Source organism: Crinia signifera, chromosome 3 (assembly GCF_055691185.1).
Source record: "Crinia signifera chromosome 3, ASM5569118v1, whole genome shotgun sequence".
In the NCBI taxonomy this organism is placed as follows: Eukaryota; Metazoa; Chordata; class Amphibia; order Anura; family Myobatrachidae; genus Crinia; species Crinia signifera.
In genome coordinates, this window is record NC_139219.1 from 10,871,798 (window position 1) to 10,892,643 (window position 20,846).

At 44.9% G+C, this 20,846-nt stretch overlaps 1 protein-coding gene across 21 annotated transcripts in view; it reads left to right on the forward strand.

The window, feature by feature from the left end:
* Positions 1-20,846, forward strand: part of NRXN1 (neurexin 1) — a 1,139,759-nt gene that overhangs the window by 520,053 nt on the left and 598,860 nt on the right. For all 21 annotated transcript variants that reach the window (XM_083175246.1, XM_083175248.1, XM_083175250.1 and 18 more), the window contains one exon: positions 8,332-8,715. In XM_083175246.1, the coding sequence (XP_083031372.1) occupies positions 8,332-8,715 (384 nt within the window). The remainder of the gene's footprint in view (positions 1-8,331; positions 8,716-20,846) is intronic.

Consider the following 20,846-nt stretch of genomic DNA (forward strand, 5'->3'; position numbering starts at 1 on the left):
TATATATATATATGATGAAAGCGTGTACAGGTTGAGTATCCCGTATCCGAATATCCGTTATCCGAATTATTCCGAAAACCATACATTCCAGAAAGTAAAAAAAAATAAAAATTTTTTGCTAAAGACTCACTGGGGACATCTGTAACAGCACTACTGAGGACATGATATGTAACTGGCACTATATATGTACAAGAAAATGATTGCTTGGCATTCAAATTCAATATCTGAGAAAGTACACAAATTTTGTTTCATGTTTTGAAACCTTGTTTTTTGAACAAATAAAATATATTTGTGTGCATTTCATGTGGTAATAAAATATATTTGTGTGCATTTCATGTGCTTGATGTGTTTATACAGCATAAATGCAAGATACTTCAAAATACATCCTTGAAATATTAAAATATTCCAAAATACGGAATAATCCGTTATCCAAAATTCTCCTGGTCCCGAGCATTTTGGATACGGGATACTCAACCTGTACAATAAAATCTCATACAGATGTAGCGGGATTCATCTTTGCAGGGGATGGCGACGCCAGCCACCATCCCCTGCCCCGCACCATCTGTGTGCCGGAAGGGGACGCGCGCGCGTCCCCTTCCGACGGTGCTGCCCTCGGTCGCCCGGTGCCCACACCGGACGACCGCACCCCCCCCCCGCAGTGCCCTCGGGTCCCCCCCAGCCCCCTCGAGCGGGAGGCGAACAGTATTGGGTCCGCCTCGCCACCCGGATATTGAGACGCGCGTGCGTGGGGACGCAAGCGCGTCTCAGTCAGATGGAGCGCCGTATTACTGGCGGATTGCTAGCAGCTTGCTGCTGGCGATTCGCCAGCAACACTAAGGCCGGCTCCATCTGTATGCTGTTCCTTTAACCCCTTGAGTGGTGGGTTTTGCTGGGGCAGGACAAACCTACCAGGGCAGGTTCGTCCTGCCCCAGCAAAACCCACCACAGATCGTCAGAGGCCGCCTCCCTCCCCTCCGCCCCCCCTCCCCTTTCACCTTCGCTCAGGCGTTAGTACGCTGAAGCTCCGCTACCGCCGCTGCCCCAGCCGCCTGTCAGTGTGATCACATAGGAGGCAGGCTCGGGGATGTTTTGCGGCGGCTCGGGAGGACTCGGGTGCCTGAACTCTCTCGATTCCCCCCGAACATCCCAGAACCTGCCGCCTGTCAATCACTTGAACCAATGGCGGCGGGGGCGTAATCGCCGGAGCTGAGAGGTGAGGGGACTGCAGAGCAGCCACTGGGGGGGGGGGGGTGCCCGGACAGGTGATGGACACCACTGGCGCACACCTTCATTTTAGTGGTATGCCCAGAACTTTTCCGGGACAGCCTGCTGCGGCAATTTTCCGGGCATACCACTCAAGTGTTAAGCAATATTTAACAGATATGCTGTTATTTCATTAAAAAGTCCCTCTTTAATGCAAAAATAAATGCTACTGAAATGATTTCAATGCAGCTTTCCAGGATCATCCACATACATGACCTGCTCCCATCCTGTATTACAGGACTTTTCCAAGGCCACGCCCACTCTATGCAACTCTCTCTCACAACAAGACTTTCCTCTAGTCTCTATGCCCGCAAGTCCTCCCTGCTAAATCAACTCTTTAGGCAGCTATATTGTTAAAGTCTACTGTAACCGTGAAACTACTTGTGTAGTTTCACGGCGGCAGTTACGTAGTCAGCGTAGCGTCCCTGTCAGAATCAGCGTAGTGTTACCGTGGCCAGCGTTATCAGCGTAGTCAGCACCCCTGTCAGTATCAGCTTCGTGTTCCCGCCTGTTCATGGCTAGCCTGAGCTTACGTAGTTAGTGTATTCAATCAGGCGTCCCTGTCAGTATCAGCTTCGTGATCCTGCCCGTTCGGGGCCAGCCTGAGCTTACGTAGTTAGTGTAGTCAGTCAGCATTACGCAGTTAGCGTAGTCAGTCACCGCTTATTACATTGTGTGGGAACCATTGACCATTTTCAACCTGCCTGACATGACAGGTGTGAATGTGTTCCTGAAACACCCCCACTCTCCACGTCTGCCCGAAGCGTGGCGAGCGTAGTGGTACGTGTCCTCTCGCCCTGTACATACCCCACTATCCACGTCAGAGTGGAGTTGACTTTATAAAGTGTGGCCAGTGCAGCAAGCCACTGAGCCCGAAGTGTAGTGAGCCCCGCGAAGGGACGCGGAAAACACGTCAAGTAATCCACCTTCGCTCGTCACTCTGTGACTCGTGCGTCTCTGACAGATGGAGCGCATCTTCGCCGGCACCCGCATGATCACCTCTCCGCCGGTGTCCGCTAGCGCAGGGGATCTGGCGGTTACCGGCACTGTGTGAGAAGCGCTCACTAGTCTTGCCGGGGACAGAGCTGCAGCTCGCGGGGACAGTACGCTGACTCCGCTGCCTGACAGGGAAACTACGCTGACTACAAAGATCTGCCATGAGGACACTACGCTGACTACGCTAGGCAGCTGTTGGGCTATGCTGAAAACGTAGCGTAGCCTGCCGCCGTGAAAAAAAAGGATTAGAAAAATGAGCACACAAGAAAACAGCGACACAATATAAAGCTAGGTACACATTAAACGATATTGTCTATGATGGATGTAGTTAAGCAATTTACCTTGAACTGTCTAGAATTACTGGGCAAATGACATAGTGCATATATACAATAAACTATACCGTTAACGATATCAATTAGCAGCCACATCCCAGATCATTTGACTGTATGTACAGACAACAGGGGGGTCATTAACGACTTGCAGGACCATGCAACATTTATGATATAGACCCTCATTCAGTAAGGATTGTACAACCTCCAGCTGCAGCATGCGGGGCCCGCCCATACACAGGACAGCCTGCAAGCTTGGTACCTCCCACAAAACAATTGCAGAAATTTGAGATTGCCTTGCTACTCTGCTAGCGCTTTGCTGCACAGCCTAGCTGCAAAGCCAGACGCAGGGCCGCCATCTTTTGAGTCGCAGCAGCTGCGTATGATGTCATGTAGCCACCTCGGACAATCCTCTGAACTGCGCCCCTGCAATACTCTGTAGTTGCCCTGATAATGCTGCATTGCCACCCCTTCACTGCCTGCCGCCAGCCATTACAAAGGGTTCACATTTTTCAGAATGCCACCGCAGATTCAGAGCTCGCGCACAGGGCAGAACGTCGAATAGCGGTTTTCTATCCATAGTACATAACATTAGCCGAAATGCAATAAAATATCATTATTATGCATATCGTTAATGATAATCGGCTAATGTATACCCAGCTTTAGACAATGTAGTACAAGTACAGGGTATCATACGGGGACAGAACACTGAGTTGAATATTGTAAGTAAGTAAGTTTAATTTATATAGCGCACTTGTCTTTAATTTTATAAAATGAAGCGCACTGTTCAGGTTAAATGAGTTAATGGTTAAATGTTATTACCTAGGGAAGAGGAAAGGGGGGGGATAAGCCGTTTGGACAGTTATTCTGGGTTTCTTTGACACAGGCAGAAACAAAATAATGTTAATTAAGGAACGAAAATGAAAGTTAATTTTCTTGGCTAGATGGTCGCAGGGATTCAGAGTGCTTACTAACATTGCAGAATTTGGTCATCGCACAGCTTCCTCATTTCAAAAACAGGGTCCGAGAAAAACAAAATTGCTGAAATAATGAATCATTGAAGAGCCTCATTAAAACGTACCTGTGGGAGCTATTTTTTTTGGCTAGGTCTGCTGTACAGTAGTGCCAGCTAGGCAGGAAGAGAGAACAGCGGCGGTGGAACAGATGCAGGGTTCTCTGTCCGCTGTGGCTCCCTGACACATTAAAGTTCAGCTTCTGTGAGGCTGCAGGAATATTACAAGCATGTAAGGCATATTTAAGAACTGTCCCTAAAGGGTGTTTATTATAAATTGAGACATATTAGAATGATATTGAAACTGCATAAATTCAGGAATATGTAAATAGGTTCATGTAATGCTTTATCTGAATGTTAAATCCCTAATCTGTCTGGATTACTATAAAGAATAGTCACTTGAGGTATCAGAGAGACTTATTTGTGACTTGACATAATTTATATTCAATGTGTGCCAATATATCCGACAGTCGAAAATATCCGCACACATCTGTTCAATACGCTGGGATGTCAGAAATTGATTACCGACGGACGAAATGATGTTGGAACAAACATTGAATACTCCCCCATGAAACCTATCAATGGTAAACCAGTCTATGGTATGAGATGGGTTATTAATAAATAAACTACTGTGCATATAAATTTATGCTAATATACACTAATACCAATATACTGTTAATTCAGCCACGTAATACAAAATCCTACATATAGGGGTAGTCAATCTGTGCGGATATTTCCCCGACAGGAAAATTATCGTCACACACTTATTCGATGCTGCCTTTAAAGACCGCACTGGAGGGTGTCAGATCCAACTGTTTAAAAAGTCGGATCTGTTTTGTCGGAAACGGCCACAGATTGTCGAATTTATGGCCACTTTTTGGCAATGCACAGTCGTTTTCGCCCATCCACGGACTTTATGATTTTCGACAGCTGGAACATTGAATTCCGGCTGTCGCGTTGACATCACACAAACACACACACACACACATACATACATATATGGACACATATAGGGCACGACTTAGCGATTTGGGTCATGACACTACTGACCGCTGATGCGCAGCCCATTCCTGTGGCCTCATTGTTACAACCACAATTCTACAATTATACAGACATTAGAGCATAGGAAAGCAGACATTACCTATTCACATTAACAATTCAGCGTGGGTTCTGCATATGACGAGGAGGAAGCGGCAGTTTGCAAATGAAACATATAACCAGAGAAGTCTCATTTCTAAAATATCTGTTTTCTCAGTTATGAATTTTATTGCGAAAGTAATATGCATTCAATATTGTATGTATTATTTTTGCAGTATAGTGTATGTCATAATGCAGTAATATCCAAAATAACAGCAAGGAAAGAAAACGTCATATTCCCAAATCACTTAAGAGTTCATTGTACTGTATGTGCTAAATTTAGTCTAGTTTCTTTCTTCTTTATTTTACCTATAAAATCCTCATATGGTAAATAGGCCATTGCTAGGCTTCTACGTTATTGCCTATTGATAGATTTGTTTTATGAAGCAATTACAATGTAAATAGTTTCATTTATATGAATAAATCATCTGTAGTATTCTCTGATTTATACTATAATAAAGGTAGAGAAAGGATCCTCGGAGCAGTAATGGGCAGTGGCGTAAGTTCGTTACAGTTGCCCAGAGGCAAGATACATATTGGTGCTCCCCCCCCCCCCCCCCACACACACACACACAAACATACAACCTTATATAATATGTGTATGTTCTGAAATGTATGTGTTTTACACACACACACACACACATATATATATATATATAGAGAGAGAGAGAGAGAGAGAGAGAGAGAGAGAGAGAGAACACACACATATATATTTCAGAGCTCAGCTACAGAAGGGATATTGATGGCTTTCAATTAACTGATTTAAACTAGCAGGGGAGGAGAGGTGCCCGCTTGGGAGCAGGAGCCCAGCGGCATATGACTCCATTGCCTCCCAGAGTTCTGCCCCTGGTAATGGGCATTTCTTACCTAAAGGTTCCCATACACTTATACGGCTGTTGGAGGGTCGAAGTCACATACGATATCCTTAATCTCGGGTAGTAGTATCGTATACGATACACCGTACGCATTCCTATCGCATACAATGTATTGCATGCGATCCCAGCCAAGGCTGTCAAAACCGAAAAATCTTTATGGCAGCCATGGCGATCTCCCATTTCGAACCGTAGCGCACAGGTCTGCGCATCAGATCAGAATCGGTGGTTAAACAAATGCATTTGGATGACATCATCAAAAGGTTGACACAAGCAAAGGTTCAACGTGAAAAGGGTCAACATGGAAAAAGGTCCACATGAGTTTTTCATGATTTAAAAAATAAATAAATAAAACAACACTTTACCATCCCAGTGGACATAGAGGGATAATATAATAGTGCCTGAAGAATGGCGACACAGTGAGCCATGCTAGGGGACGCGGTACACTTATACGGTGTCCATTTCATCATCTGTCGACATAGACACCCAAAAAGTGAAAAACACTGGACAACCTTTTTCCATATTGATTTTTTGACCAGGACCCTTTTCATGTGTTGATCTTTTGACTGTTGACCAATACTAGTTGACCTTGTGACTGTCCACCTAACCACTGTTGGTCTAACAACCCGTACCCTTGTACTAAAGATGAAAAAGGTCTAAAAATACAATATAGGGAAACTGGGAATTTTTCCTATAGTAAGCTAAATACATGGATTTTAAAACATACTGTATCCCCTTTGTTTGAATCCTTTGGGGGATTGTGGGTGGGGATATGCAAATGAGCATCTTGACAGTTTTTCACCTATCCATCTACTTAATATGGATGAGGGGGGGAAGGTCAAAGGTTACTGATATACAAATGTAATTATTTCCAGAGCCAGTTTTAATAGCCGTAAATCCAAAGGGACTTGACCTTAGATACTGTAGGTAGCGCTCTGTGCGATGAAGCTGCGAAATGAAAGCAGAGAACGTCATTGAAGGATTGAAGACCTATAATATTCCCAGCTATTGAAATCAGTTTTAATAATTTAGCTTGATTAAAGTTCCGATTTGCATAATGGTTGCACAGGCTTAAGAGGTCATCATAGTAAGGGAAATTAAACATTTTTTAAATATGCATTAAAAAAAAAATATTCTTTAGCGTTGTTCTTGAGCTCACAGTTGTTTCTAATAATAAGGCAAAAACTCCACACAGATTCTAACAAAGAGGATTGGATTCTTTTATTTCAAAACTCATTAACCAGAAAGTGGAAAACCAAAGAGAATGACAAAGAAAAACTTTTTGCTATAGCTGTAAAACATGATTACATAAAGATATGATCTTCATGTGTTTCTTAAAATCACTGTGAGGACCCTACTATACAATTTAAGGAGCTGGTAGATCAAGTGGCACTTGGTGGCGCCACATAGCACCGCCATGTACCTTATGGGAACCCCTCACGTACATCACTTCAGGGGAGTGCACATTAGTACTAAGGATGCTGGGCTGCCCCTGTAGACTGTCTGCGCTGCCGGATCCTCCTCAGTGACAAGAGACAGATGCTGCACGAGCAGTGGTTCTGGAGATGTGGTGAAATCATTTTGCCATGGTCAAACAATAGTATTCCCAATTACATCAAACCACACTGAAGCACATTCATAGTCACATTGCACCGCATGTAGTGCTCCAAATGCATATTGCATCACATATTAGTTCCCCTTATTCAAGTTATGACACAAAGTACTTCCTCTTATTCACATTACGTCACTCACTAGTGCCCCTTATTCATGTTACACTGCACAGTAGTACTCCTTATACAAGCTATGACACACAGTAGTGTCGCTTATACACAATGCCTACAATAGTAGTGCCCCTTACACATAATGTCCTGCAAATTGTGTTTACTGAAAAGTATGTCAGCATTTTAAGTTGCCTGCATGTAGCACATATACCCACTGTACACCATGCATATGACAAAGTATAATATTTACCCAAGCAATAAAGAAATTACTAATCATTAATGTTGTATTCACAAATAGCCAATAGCAAGGAAATTGCTAGTGCAAACAGCTTTTATCATCACTGTCACCGCACACTCTTTGCACCTGTCCTGATTACCAATGGCCTTTTACTTATCATCTGGTTGCTATAAGCAACTACTCTAATTGCCCACTTCTTCACTCTTGAGCTTGATTGCTTTCCCCTATAATGCAATATAATAATTGTTCTTGTTTTAGGTAATGAAAAATGTTATGTACACAACTATTCTGATCACTCCCATTAGCTGCAACTCAGGGCACCAGTGGCTGCAACCTGGAAATCAACACATTGGGGTAAAGGCACTGGTGTGTGACACCGTATTGTTCTGGAACTCTGGGAGATATCTACAAAAATGTATATCAATATATAGCTCAAAAAGTGCTTTCAAATAAAACTTATTTTATGGAAAGAACATTTGACCCAGAACATGTTCAGGAACCAGGTTCCTGATGATGTCATATTTAGTAAGAAGTTCAGGAACTGAGTTCCTGCTAGTTCCTGCTGAAAAATAGCATTGAATATAATGGATAATCATGTCATGAGGACAGAAAGTGTTGTATGTGTAGCATAAAACTACTGTATACTGGTCCAGATGTACTAAGCTTGAGAAGTGAAAAAATGGATAAAGCTCAAGCCACTTTGTGTTGGTGTTAACAATAATGTAAAATATTCAATGCTAATGTTATTTTCATATTTGTATAGGTACCATATCTGTCAATACTATGCGCACGCCTTACACAGCTCCTGGCGAAAGTGAAATTCTTGACCTCGATGACGACTTGTATCTTGGTGGTTTACCTGAAAATAAAGCTGGTTTGGTTTTCCCAACTGAAGTGTGGACTGCTCTTCTGAATTATGGATATGTTGGATGCATAAGAGACTTATTTATAGATGGCCAGAGTAAAGACATTCGCCAGATGGCCGAGCTTCAAAGCACAGCTGGAGTAAAACCGTCCTGCTCTCGAGAAACCGCCAAGCCTTGCATTAACAATCCATGTAAAAATAATGGCGTATGTAGAGACGGATGGAACCGATACGTCTGTGACTGTTCTGGGACTGGATACCTTGGACGCTCTTGCGAGAGAGGTTAGTTATTGTTTTTTATTATCCTCATTGATATATATTTTAAAACAGAACATCGGTTACCATAACTAATGTTGCTGAGAAAATAATCCTTCCTCATGCCACCTTGGAGACATTAAAAAAGTATTTTATTTTATAGCAAGACTCAATATCAGCTCTCCCATAAATCAAAATGGCAGCTCTAATCACAATTTGCGGCAGCCATTTTGTGCTCTGAAACAACATTGTGCAGTCTATCAAAACACATATTTTCTGTTTCATCGCTGTCAGTAATTACTTGCCAATTGGTTAATTGAGTTGTAGAACTGTACCATAAAATTTAGCAAGAGACTTTTTCAGCTCAGCTGTAGATAAAGTGGCAGCTCTCCTCACTACTTGAGGCAGCCATTTTGTGCACTGTATTGTGCAGTCTATGAAATCACAATTTTTGTGTCTCATTGACATCATCAGTTACTTGAATATAATTACATTAGGATGCACTTGCAAGACATGTAAATGCCAATTATTTGTAGTTCTGTTGTCATAGTAACAATCAGTTGTAATATATTGGAATGGGTGGGGTTACAATGAAGCTTTCTGGAAAAGACTGTACATCTTGCTTACAGTAGGTGATTACCAGACTGGGCCAAATTACTTCCCATCTCTTCTAAATATTAGTCTGAGAAAATGGTCCCTGAGGCAGGGGCTCAACCCCCCACATGTGTGCTTCTGAACTCCATGCTGTTTACCTTTTAACTACGTATGACAATTAAATTCCCACCATTTATCCCCCTCATCTGGATAAACTACCACCATCAAGTTGTTATTTTTCTGTGAAACACTTTGGATATATGAAATATATAAAACACTTAAATGTTTGAGCCAATGTTTAAGAGAAGAGTGAAAACAAAAGTGTAACACCCAGTATTATGCAGGAACGAAATCTGGAATCCTCTAACTATGGGGGGTATTTAATCTGTGCTGCTATTTCCATCAGCGGAAATAGCGTGACTCACCTATCCAGTGTTGCCATCACCAATAGCATTGAAAGCAATCAGATCCGACTTTTTTAATAGTCGGATCTGTTTTGTCGGAAATGGCCGTGGACTGTTAATTCACACCTGTTTTTCAACAATCCGCGGCCATTTTCGCGAATCCACTGACTTTCTGTCACTCGACCGTCGGAACATTGAACTCCCGACTGTCGAGTTTCTGTCGGATCGAATGTAAATGACCCGAGATTCCAACTGTCTGGACGTTTCAACAGTTGGAATCTGAGATTGACTACCCCCCTATATCTCCTCCAGGGGAGCAGAACACTACCAAATGCATGTCCTCCACTAATTCTATACTGGCCCCCGACTAGTGGAGAGTGACCACATTTGGGGAAATTAAAATTTTAATTGATTTATCTTCACTCTATCTAATTATATATATAATTCCTACACTTTGGAGGCTGAGGGGGTCCCTTAATGTCCTACAGACTATGAGAGCTATTTAATTAGCCATGGAAATGTGGCAGGTCAACAAAGCATGGATCGCTAGATAATAATAAGCAGTATCCCAGACAGAAAGAATATCCGCCCAATGCTCAATTATGAAAGCATTGCAAATTATGATTCATTTGTAGATACATTCCTAAAAAACAAATCACCAGTCTAGGGTTTCCACTAATCTGCTTTAAGAACCAGGCTGGAAGAGGTCATCGCTGACTTCAGAGACCCACCCAAAAACACCTAGACACGCCTGTTTTTTTTTAAAAACACCCAGAAACTTTGTTTTCGCCCCTAGAAGCACCACAGCAGAGAGCAACACCCCTGGCAGGGAAGAGGAGCTGCAATGGTTTTGAAAGAACACTAGTTAATAAAATGCAGCTTGATGTGGCCACAATCCTTTACAACACTGTTGTGGGTCCAGGGGCATTTCAATAGACCTAAATGCAGCCTCAACTGAGGGCCACCTCATCCCCGACAGTGATTAGACTCTGGCATTACACCAGAGTCTACTGCACACGTGGAGGTCCCAAGGGTACATGGCACTGCGCCTTTTTTCCCAGGGACAAATCCAGTTTGCATGCGCAAATCACTCAGAGATGTCTGTGACGGCCATTTTTTGAGTGATTTGCGTCTCCAGTGCCAAGATGCCACTACGAGACTCTGGAGGGGTAAGCATAATATATTGGTGCTGTGTGTGCGGTGTGGACGCACCCAGGGCTTATGTGCAGACTGCACCCATTATAGAAACGCCTTTGTGTGGATCCCAAATGCAATCGCAAAATCAGACTGCACACTAGCGCCCCCTAGCTTACAACTTTCAAAGTGGATAGAAAGCATGTACTGTATATTCTGTCATTCATAACCACACAAAACAGTCAGTGACGGATTCAGGGGGGGGGGCACCTGGGCACGTGCCTCCCCTGTCAAACATTTTGTAGATGACCAGAGCTTTCCAACGAGCCCAGCCCCATGTCTCTAGCTCCCCGGGAACCGGAGATATCGCCTGGCAAAGCTGTAACATTTTTTCCCCATAGGATAATATGGGACCCGTCAATTCCGACCCCCACCCGGTTCCGACGGCTGCCAGTTCCCCCCCTGGCATCACAGGAGCTTGTGGTTGATGTCATTAAATTCCAAATCGCTGGGCCTTCAATATGATACCAGGATGGTCCATATCGGTCAATCGGTTCCAGAGATATAGCATGTAAATCGATTTTTTTTTATTTTTGAAATGTAATTTCATGGCTGTTCATGTTCTTTGAGGGCAGATTACTCTGGAACCAAACGTTCCAGTTTCACTGGACCAAAATCATTCAAAGCCCACTCAAAGGTTCTTTAATATGATACTTGTCTCATGTAAATGGGTCAGTTAGTTCCGAAGATATAGCTGGTTAAATGAGATAACTGGTTAAAGGGGGGGAGGGGTGGTTTTCTCTCCCCCTCACACCAGAAAATGCAGGGACTAGGCTGATGTAAAAGGGGCCAACCTGGGAACGCATTTTCTGGTGTGAAATGGGTATTATTTCAAATAGCTGGGACCTGCAGTGCTCGGAATACAGCCAGGCTCTGCCACTGTCAGTGGCTATCACTTCTGCCTGGCGGCGGCTGTCCCCCATTTACCACGAGCATGTATTTCCCGTTGGCAATGAGCATGTAATCCCACATGGCAACGAGCATGGAACCTCTGGCAATGAGCATGGAACCCTTGGCAATTAGCATGTAGATAAGCAGCACTTACTGTATGTAGCATAATTTTTAATAGGCATTATGGTGTTTGGCATAATACATAGTGGACATCATGCCGTGTAACTTTAACGTGCAATGGACATTATGGTGTAAATGTTTAATGCGCGCCTTTGGTGGACAATGTCCCTGTTTATGAAGCGTATTGTGAATTTTGTCTTAATCCGTGTGGCATTATGTGAATTTTGGCTCAATCCATGTGGCATTATGTGAATTTTGGCTCAATCCATATGGCAGCTTATGAATTTGGCTCAATCCGTGTGGCATTATGTAAATTCTGGCTCAATCCGTGTGGCATTATGTGAATTTTGGCTCAATCCGTGTGGCATTATGTGAATTTTGGCTCAATCCATGTGGCATTATGTGAATTTTGGCTCAATCCGTGTGGCATTATGTGAATTTTGGCTCAATCCGTGTGGCATTATGTGAATTTTGGCTCAATCCATTTGGCATTATGTGAATTTTGGCTCAATCCATTTGGCATTATGTGAATTTTCCGCCCCTGATAACAGTACTGCAATGTATCTACCCCTCAAACGCAATTCCTCTTTAAAACAAGCAGGAAATTCTTGCACTCTATATATAACCGCCAGCGTGGAATCATACCACAAACTGTAAATTATCTTACAATGCTGGAAAGGTATAACAAAAGGAAATGTAATGTTAGAGCTGCAGAACACTTATCACTGCGGTCATGTTTCATAAAACTCAGCAGCATAGTTAGGCAGGAGGAGAGCACAATATAATGGGCACTCCATGTTGTCTTTCTCACTCAAGCTCCGACACACACAGGATCTGCTCGAAATATCTAGAAATTCTGATTGTCAGCAATAACTACAAACAAGGAGCTCTGGGAAGTTTCATTGAGTACTTTTTGCAGAGATGCAGCGTTTGAAAGCTTCAGTTTCAGAGAGAAATACAAATGCCAAGTTGTTTCTTATTGACTAATGGTGAAAAGTTTGAGTTAAGTGCACAAGATCTGTGCCAGCTGTTGTCCTCACTGTAATTGGGTTACACATTTTTGCTCTGTAGATGGCTGTCTTGATGTTCTGCTATTTATTTAACAGGGCTGCTGCAGAGCTATATAGGAAATGGGCAGATATTCAGGGCCGTCTTAAATACAGCAGTGTAGGCCCCTGGGCAAAGCAATGCACTGGGGCCCTTACCCATTCTCCCCTCCTAGGGGTGGGGGGGTGCTATCATCAGCAGCTTTGATGTCCCACGGGTGGCAGGGGGTGCTCTATCTTCCACTCATCATGTAGGACCTGGAGCAGTAACTTCTGCTAATTACTCCTTAACTGCACAGGTGGTGGGAGGGAGAACACTAACGTGTGGAAGGGGGCACTGAGCTGAATGAAGGGTCCCTTGTAAATGAGTTCCAGGGAGGTAGGGGGTGTTTTATACGCAGGGGAGGGTATGATAATGGAGTGGGCTAAATATTCATCATTTTCCGGTGGAAGCAGAGGCGTAACTCTGGGAAGCAATGGAGTCATCTGCCGCCGGGCTCCTGCTCCAAAGGGGGCACCTATCCTCCCCTGCAAGTTTGAATCAGTTAATTGAAAGCTGATGATATGGCTTCTGTGGCTGAGTCCCCTCCTAGCAGGACAATATACGTCTTAATCTCTTTACTCTGAACGTAATTTTTGCACACATGCATATATTTTTTGAAGGTGTTGTGTGTGGGGGGTCACCAATATTTATCTTGCCTCCGGGCAACTGGGTTGAATTTACGCCACTGGGTGGAAGGGCAGCTTGTTTGACTGCAGTTATTGCCATTATCTGGAAATAGATTTCTTAGCAGTCAATATTATAAAAACCTAGACTCCCAACTTTCAGGAGGTGCTGGGGACTTGGGGATCAGAGATCAGGAGCCAGAGCAATCCATTGACAAAAATATAAAACTGTACACCAGACGTTTGGAGCTGGAGCAGGGACCGGCTACTGGAAGGCTGATATCTCTGGTTCTGGGTATGATAGAGACAAGCCGCTAGTGTCCACAGAAAGGGGAGAGTCCCAGATTTTTTTCTACGTCAGAGAGAACCTGAGAAATATGACAGGGAATTGCAATTAACAGGTTGGATGTGAACTGCTGCTTTGAAGTTGGATATCTCCATTTCCCCAGGGCCGATTTTCAAAATTCTGGTATCCCTGGAAAAAGGGGATCCTCAGCTATCAGGATAGGGATATACCTGGGGCCTCTGGGCAAGTGCCCATTAAGCCCATACAAAAAGACGGCCCTGCATATATTACACAAATAGCATCATTTCTCACATAGAGCCTGACCTTTGGCGATGAAGTACAGAAACTGGTATTCAGCGATTTGTGCACTTATGACCAAGGCCCTTATTCTGGTTCACTCGTAAAGGCAAGTTCCATGTGCACTGCAGATATAACATGGGGCAGGTGTAACTTGTGCAGAGAGAGTTAGATTTGGGTGAGTTATTTTGTTTCTGTGCAGGGAAAATACTGACTGCATGATTTCTACACTGCAATATAGATCTCACTCTGAAGCAAACCCCACCCAAATCTAACTCTCTCTGCACATGTTACATCTGCCCCACCTGCAGTGCACATGGTTTTGTCCATTTGAGAAGGAAAGCGAACGTGCCAGAGCGAGCATGCACAAGCACTTAAACTGGGACCGCAGCTCAAGTTGCGATGGGGAGTTGCATAGCCAGGCAGCAGCATTTTGCTGTGTAGCTAGATAAACTACAACCAACTCTGAAGCGACCCATATATAGAACTGAATGTAGCACATGAGCTTAATTTATTACAAGACATCACCATGTAAAGTATGTTAGAAAGCAAGCAGCGCTCCGCGTCTGTCTCCATATCCCTGGTTAGTGAGCAGCCTACATACTGCCTTGTCCCTCTGCAGCCACTGTAGTTAGAGTGTCACCCTGAGTGACAGCTTGCGTAGCGAATAGCAGGGCAGAGTCCCCTGACCCTGCTGGCAGCGTTTCCTATCTTGGTCAGGAAGTGATAGTGTGTGTGCTATAGCGTGTGTGTCCTATCCTCCATGCCGGTTCACCGCTCCACGTGCACCGAAGCGTGTAATAGCAAGCCCCGCTGTATTCCTCGTTACCAGCGCGTCACTTACACAGGGAGATCCATCCTGTGTAGCAGCAGCATTACTGGGAGAGATACCGCCAGCGTAAACCGGTCATTGTCATTAACCCTGCACAAGCTGAACGGATCAGATAAGTAACACCTGTGACTGTGATTCCTGCATCAGTTGTATTGCATGTGAAGTTAACCACTGAAGTACCGTTGTACACTGCAAGCTTATCACTTGAATAAATCTAAAGCTGGTTATATCTTCTAAGTGTGTCGTCTAACAACCAGACAGCACGATCATATAAGATACTCTGCCAATAAAGTACTTGCACTTGCTCAGTAGCAGTTGCAAAATATATCCCTCCAACAGAGGTATGTACTGTATGCTTTCAGTGTCTGACTGGGGCATAAAGGGCCCACCAGGGAAATGCGGTGGTAGGAGCCCATGCTTAGGAGTGGGACCAGCCTCCAGGGGGTGTGGTCAGCCAACACAGAGACAATCCATTAGAAAATGCATGGTCCAAGCCCCTGATAAGAAATCAGTACACATTCAGGAAGGGGCATGGTCAAGAAAAAAGGGGCGTGGTCATGGGAAAAAAGGGTGTAACCCCGTCCCCTTTCCGAATGTGTACTGTTCACCAACTTCTACACGTATCATGCAGCTCATGTCACATGATGGCTTGGTGGGCTGCTGGCATATTAAATAAGTATATTTAATATACTTATTTAATATGCCAGCAGCCCACCAAGCCATCATGTGACATGAGCTGCAGGCAAACAGGTGCAACACAATGCTGGGTAGAAGACAGCTGGAGTGATTAAGTGCAGCCTGCCAGGCTGAGCCACCTACATGCTGCACTTACTGGATGATGATCATGTGCTGTGACATTCAGCTGTGGCAGGCCGGGACGGCGACCACTGCGAAGATGTCCAGGAGATCATCCCCCTCACGTGCGCCGGGGCTGGCCACCGCACCCCTCTCCCTCACAGAGATATTCACGCCCTCAGTTCTCAGTCTGCGCATGCGCAGACAGTGAGGGCAGAGAGACATCCTTTCCCCTGAGTAATGCACGGTAACGGCCCGCAATGCACTCATGGGAACGGAGGGGGAGAGGGGAGAGCCGGCGCACCACGGCAGCAAGCACACGGAGCGGGAACCAGGACCTCAGACAGCTAGGAGTAGGAAGGATTTCACGGGGCACACAGAATGAGTGACAGAAAAGTGGTACATTCGGTACAAACTGTATTTGCCGGTACAGACTGTTAAAAAACGGTACTGTACCGGCAAAATTGGTACAGTTGGAGGGTATGTTATACTACATATGATCAAATCTAAAATTGCGATAATATTGCAATAATAACCTAGTAAATCTGAGTAAACCAAACCTGCACATCTCTAAATGTCGATATGTAAAATGCCGATCTGCATGTACTGGCAGTGGAGGATTAGGGTTAGGGCGTGGCAGTAGGGTCTCCTTCACCAATGTGCCGTGGACAGTCGATAACGGTCATAGGGGGTGGAAATCCCCAAGAGTCCCTCCACTCCCTAGATTGACCCCTCACTGCTTGACCCACCGCTATACCCGATAAGTTACCACTAGACAATCATGGACAATTTGTCAATTTTCTACTTATGCTGACATTTCATCAGTGTTGACATGAGTAATGTCAACAAAATATACCACACCTGCTTATAATACATTTGTAAACTTCAAATATATGTTCTGAAAACCAAAAAAACGTTCATGAGCTCAGTTACTTGGCGGAATTACCCCTCAAACTTTTTCATACCTCCCAATTGTGCCAATTGGACTTTAACTGTGGGGCCCAGAAAAGGGGGTGTGACCTTGACAAAGAGGGGCATGGCTTTACCCAATGATGCACCATCTATAAAATGTGGAGCAGAGCAACAAGTGACATAGTGACCAGGGGTGCAAGTATGGCGGTATGGGGTAGTACGGCATACCGGTGAAACATATTGTGCCGGTACCCCGTGCTGCCATAACAAATACCCCCTCCCACGTGCTAACTGTGCATATGTAAGTGGGGGGGCGTGGCCTCCGCTGCCCTGCCACAGCTGATACCCATCGGAGGGGAGGGGAGCACATCGCGTGTCTCTCTTTCCCCTCCCTGTGTCACTGTGACTGGGCTCAGCCAATCAGAGCTTGCCGGCTGGCAGCCAATCAAGAGCCAGTCAGTGAGATATTACAGTCAGGGACACAGTGAAGCCAGGGAAGGAGAAGACGCGCGATGCGCTCCTCTCCCCTCCTTTCCCCTCCAAAGGGAAGCAGAAGCAAGCAGCGGCGGGGGACTGGAGGGGGAGAGGAGAACTCGGAGACCCGGACGCAGCCAGCACTGCACGAGTCAGACATGGGTCATATGTTTTGGGTGTGTGACGGGTAACAGACATTACTGTGTAAATTTTGGCAGCACGCCTTTGGAGTGCAATATTCCTGTTTGTAGTTTATCTGGCTCCTACATGTTGTGTGCAGGATGCAATGCACAAGCCCAAACAGAAATGTCATCATGTTCTAAAGTTTTGTCATGTAGCCACTCCCCCTAGTGGCATATGACCACACCCTTAACCACGCCCCTAACCTTCCGCGCGCAGCACAGTACCACGAAGTCATATTTTCTACATGCACCACTGATAGAGACTCTAAACCGCCCCCCCTACCGTCGGACACTACTGCCCCCATGTGGGACCGTTCCGAAAACATGGAACTATCCCGTGAATATCAGGACGGTTGGGAGTTATGCGGTTTTAAGGTGCAATGAAATGTGCACATTGCCGAAACCGCCTGTCGTTTCAAAACAACGCATCTGTGTAACAGAACAAAGAGGACATTTGGGGTGGCGAATCCTATTTCATCAAGTGATATTGTCCAATTCCCGAACGTCTTGTTTTTTACATTTAACTCCCGGACAGGCTTAATTTTAAAGGCGATGGGTCAGAAAGCAAAACTGTGCCTGTCACAGTTCATTGTGGAAATGCACGATCGAGGAGATACCAATTCACTGAACCATTGAGGAAATAAATAAAAAAAATATAGCAGCAAAAAATGTCAAGAAAACAAAATAGGATTTTATTACATTTAATACGGTGACATTTTGACCGTGCAAATAAATCCCAGAAAATTGAAAATCACTGTAATACACAACCTCACAATCTATGATCTGTTGGCTGCTTCTTTTGATAGCTGCAGATTGTGCCTCTCTGCTGGTGCAGCGATGGCTGGCAGAGGGCTTAACCAGACTGTCAGCTAAATTACAAAATCATTAAATTAGTTATGCAATGTGTACCACCCTGTGGCAAAATGAGGCTACTGCATATGGTCATAGCAGAGATAAATGAGGAAGAAAATGGCTTGCATATTGCGATAATTTAAACAGGATCAGACGGCATACGCTGATGTGCAGATAAACAGGAGACATGCATTTCAATAATGCAGTTGACAGAACAATATTTAAATTTGATTTCTGCTGATTCTTTTTATTTTACATTAAGGCAATTTGCACTTTTAGAAAAGTGGAGTCATTGCTCAAAGATAATCAATTGTCGTTAGATTTGCAGAATAATACAATGCAGCCTGATTAAAGAATAGATGTAATTAATAGTATTACAATAGATCCAGTTATATTGTATAAAGATGAGCAAATAAATATATATATATATGATTACTGGGAAGGGGAGGAGTGTGTATTACAACAGCATTCGTACATTGAGGGATATTTATAAAAAAGAGGATGTAGACCAAAGCAATAATCCAATAATACAGTACTTTCATTTTTATTCAAGTGTATTAGAAAAATGAAAAGACACAGCAAGGGCCGGTGCTAGGGTGTCCGGCACCCTCCTGCAAACCATACATTTTGCGCCCTTTTGAGCGGTTTGCTACACAGTGAAACACTTGCTCAGTATCGGCTGCACCCTGGTTGCGCAGCCTAGCTGTGAAGCCAGAAGCAAGCCTGCCATGTTTTGGGTTATGTGTGATGTCATCCAGCCGTCGAAGCCCTCCCCCAAAATGCATGCATTGTCTCAACCATTCGCATGAAATCTTGAAGCGATGCCCCAACAACAGGCCATTGGGCCCCGTTGCCTTCCACAGTCCCCGCTGCCTATGGCCTGTTGCCGGGTTTTCACTTCATTTCATGCAACCCCCCATCACCACCCACCCTCCATGCCACAAATGGCCTGTTGCGGGGGCATCACTTCAACATTTCATGCGAACGGTCGAGACAATGCAGGCATGTCGGGGAGGGCTTCGACGGCTGGATGACATCACACACAACCCAACACATGGATGGCCTGCGTCTGGCTTCACAGCTACTGTAGGCTGCTCAGCCAGGGTGCAGCCGATACTGCGCAAACGTTTCAGTTTTGTGTAGCAAACCGCTCACATCTCAGTGCTGTGTCCGCAAAATGTTGTAGGCACCAAAGGTGCCCATACACGCTGCGAGAATCGCATACATTATGGGCTAGATCGCATCCCATTGCACGGCATGCATGTAATGTGTGTGCGATGCGATCCAAAAGCAGTACAAAAAGTATGTGCAGCACATATTTTTTGTACTGTGCGATGCCCGCAGGAGCGCACATCGCATCGCACGCAGCTATCGCAGCGTGTATGACCACCTTTAGGCACATAACTAGGGTTGCCTTCTCATGCATCATCGATTCCTGGAGACCCCCCCCAAAATCCCTACAGTGGGCAGAGCTTAACTCAGTAAGAGGGAGGAGCTGTGATTGCGACTCGCGATCAGATAAAAAAAAAAACTTAAAACATTTGCGGAGCCAAAATTCACATTCTGACACACGGATCCCCGCCCACAACAAGCAATGTTCATGTATGTTTTCAAGCCCTAATTATAATCTGGTGTGCAGTCAGACAGTGTTCCATGAACATTAGCCACCACCATTTGGGTCAAAATGTGCGTAGTTGTTAACTGCTTGTTGGATGATTAGCAGTAACATAAAATAACTTTGCAGAGATGAAGCTAAATTAAATTAGACCAATTATGATGCCAGTGTATTACTAAATTGTAGAACACAAGATTACAATTATGAAGAGTTATGAGTACTTACTGTACATACAGTACTCTTGATTGTGGTGGGGCATCAGGTGTGACAGCAGGCCAGAGAGTTGTCACAGCAGGTCGGACAGTCACGGTCCGCGCTACCCAGCGGTCACTCAGTCATGACAGTCATCTCATCTCCTCAGACCATCACCAGACCCGATCATCATAGCTGGGCTGGCTGCAGTGCAGAGGCAGCCTGCAGACAAGGACTCACGAGATGATGACATCATCATCATCATCATCATCTCGCGATAATGTCTGTAGCTCCGCAGCGGCAGTGATATGATGCACGCCGCTACTGCCTCTCAGGCTGATTGATAACCTTTCCCCTCACAGTCACCCGATGACACCCCCGGCCCTGCTGCGACCCAGAGATTGCCCGCAGGCTGAAGGGCACCCGGCGATGACTCGCACACCCCCGGCCCCGCCGAGACTTTGAGCTTACACCGCAGCAGTCAGGCTGGGCAGCAGCAGTGCCACAGTGCGGATGCTATCCAGGCTGTGTTGAGTGTGTGCACAGTGCTCTCGCGCCGAAGGGAGCAGGCATACTTGCCTACTTTTGAAAACTAGTTTCAGGGAGATTGTCTGCCACATGCAAACGTGCCATGCTGAGCGCGGCACGCCGTGTCATGCTTTACTAAAAGGGTGTGTCTAGCTTCATCCATGGGCATTTCTATGCCTCTCTGGGGTGTGCCCTGCTGGGTTCAGTATCTGTGTGGTTGCCAGTGAAAGGGTACGAACAAGGTAAGGTCATGTAATTTAATTTAATAAAAAAATCAC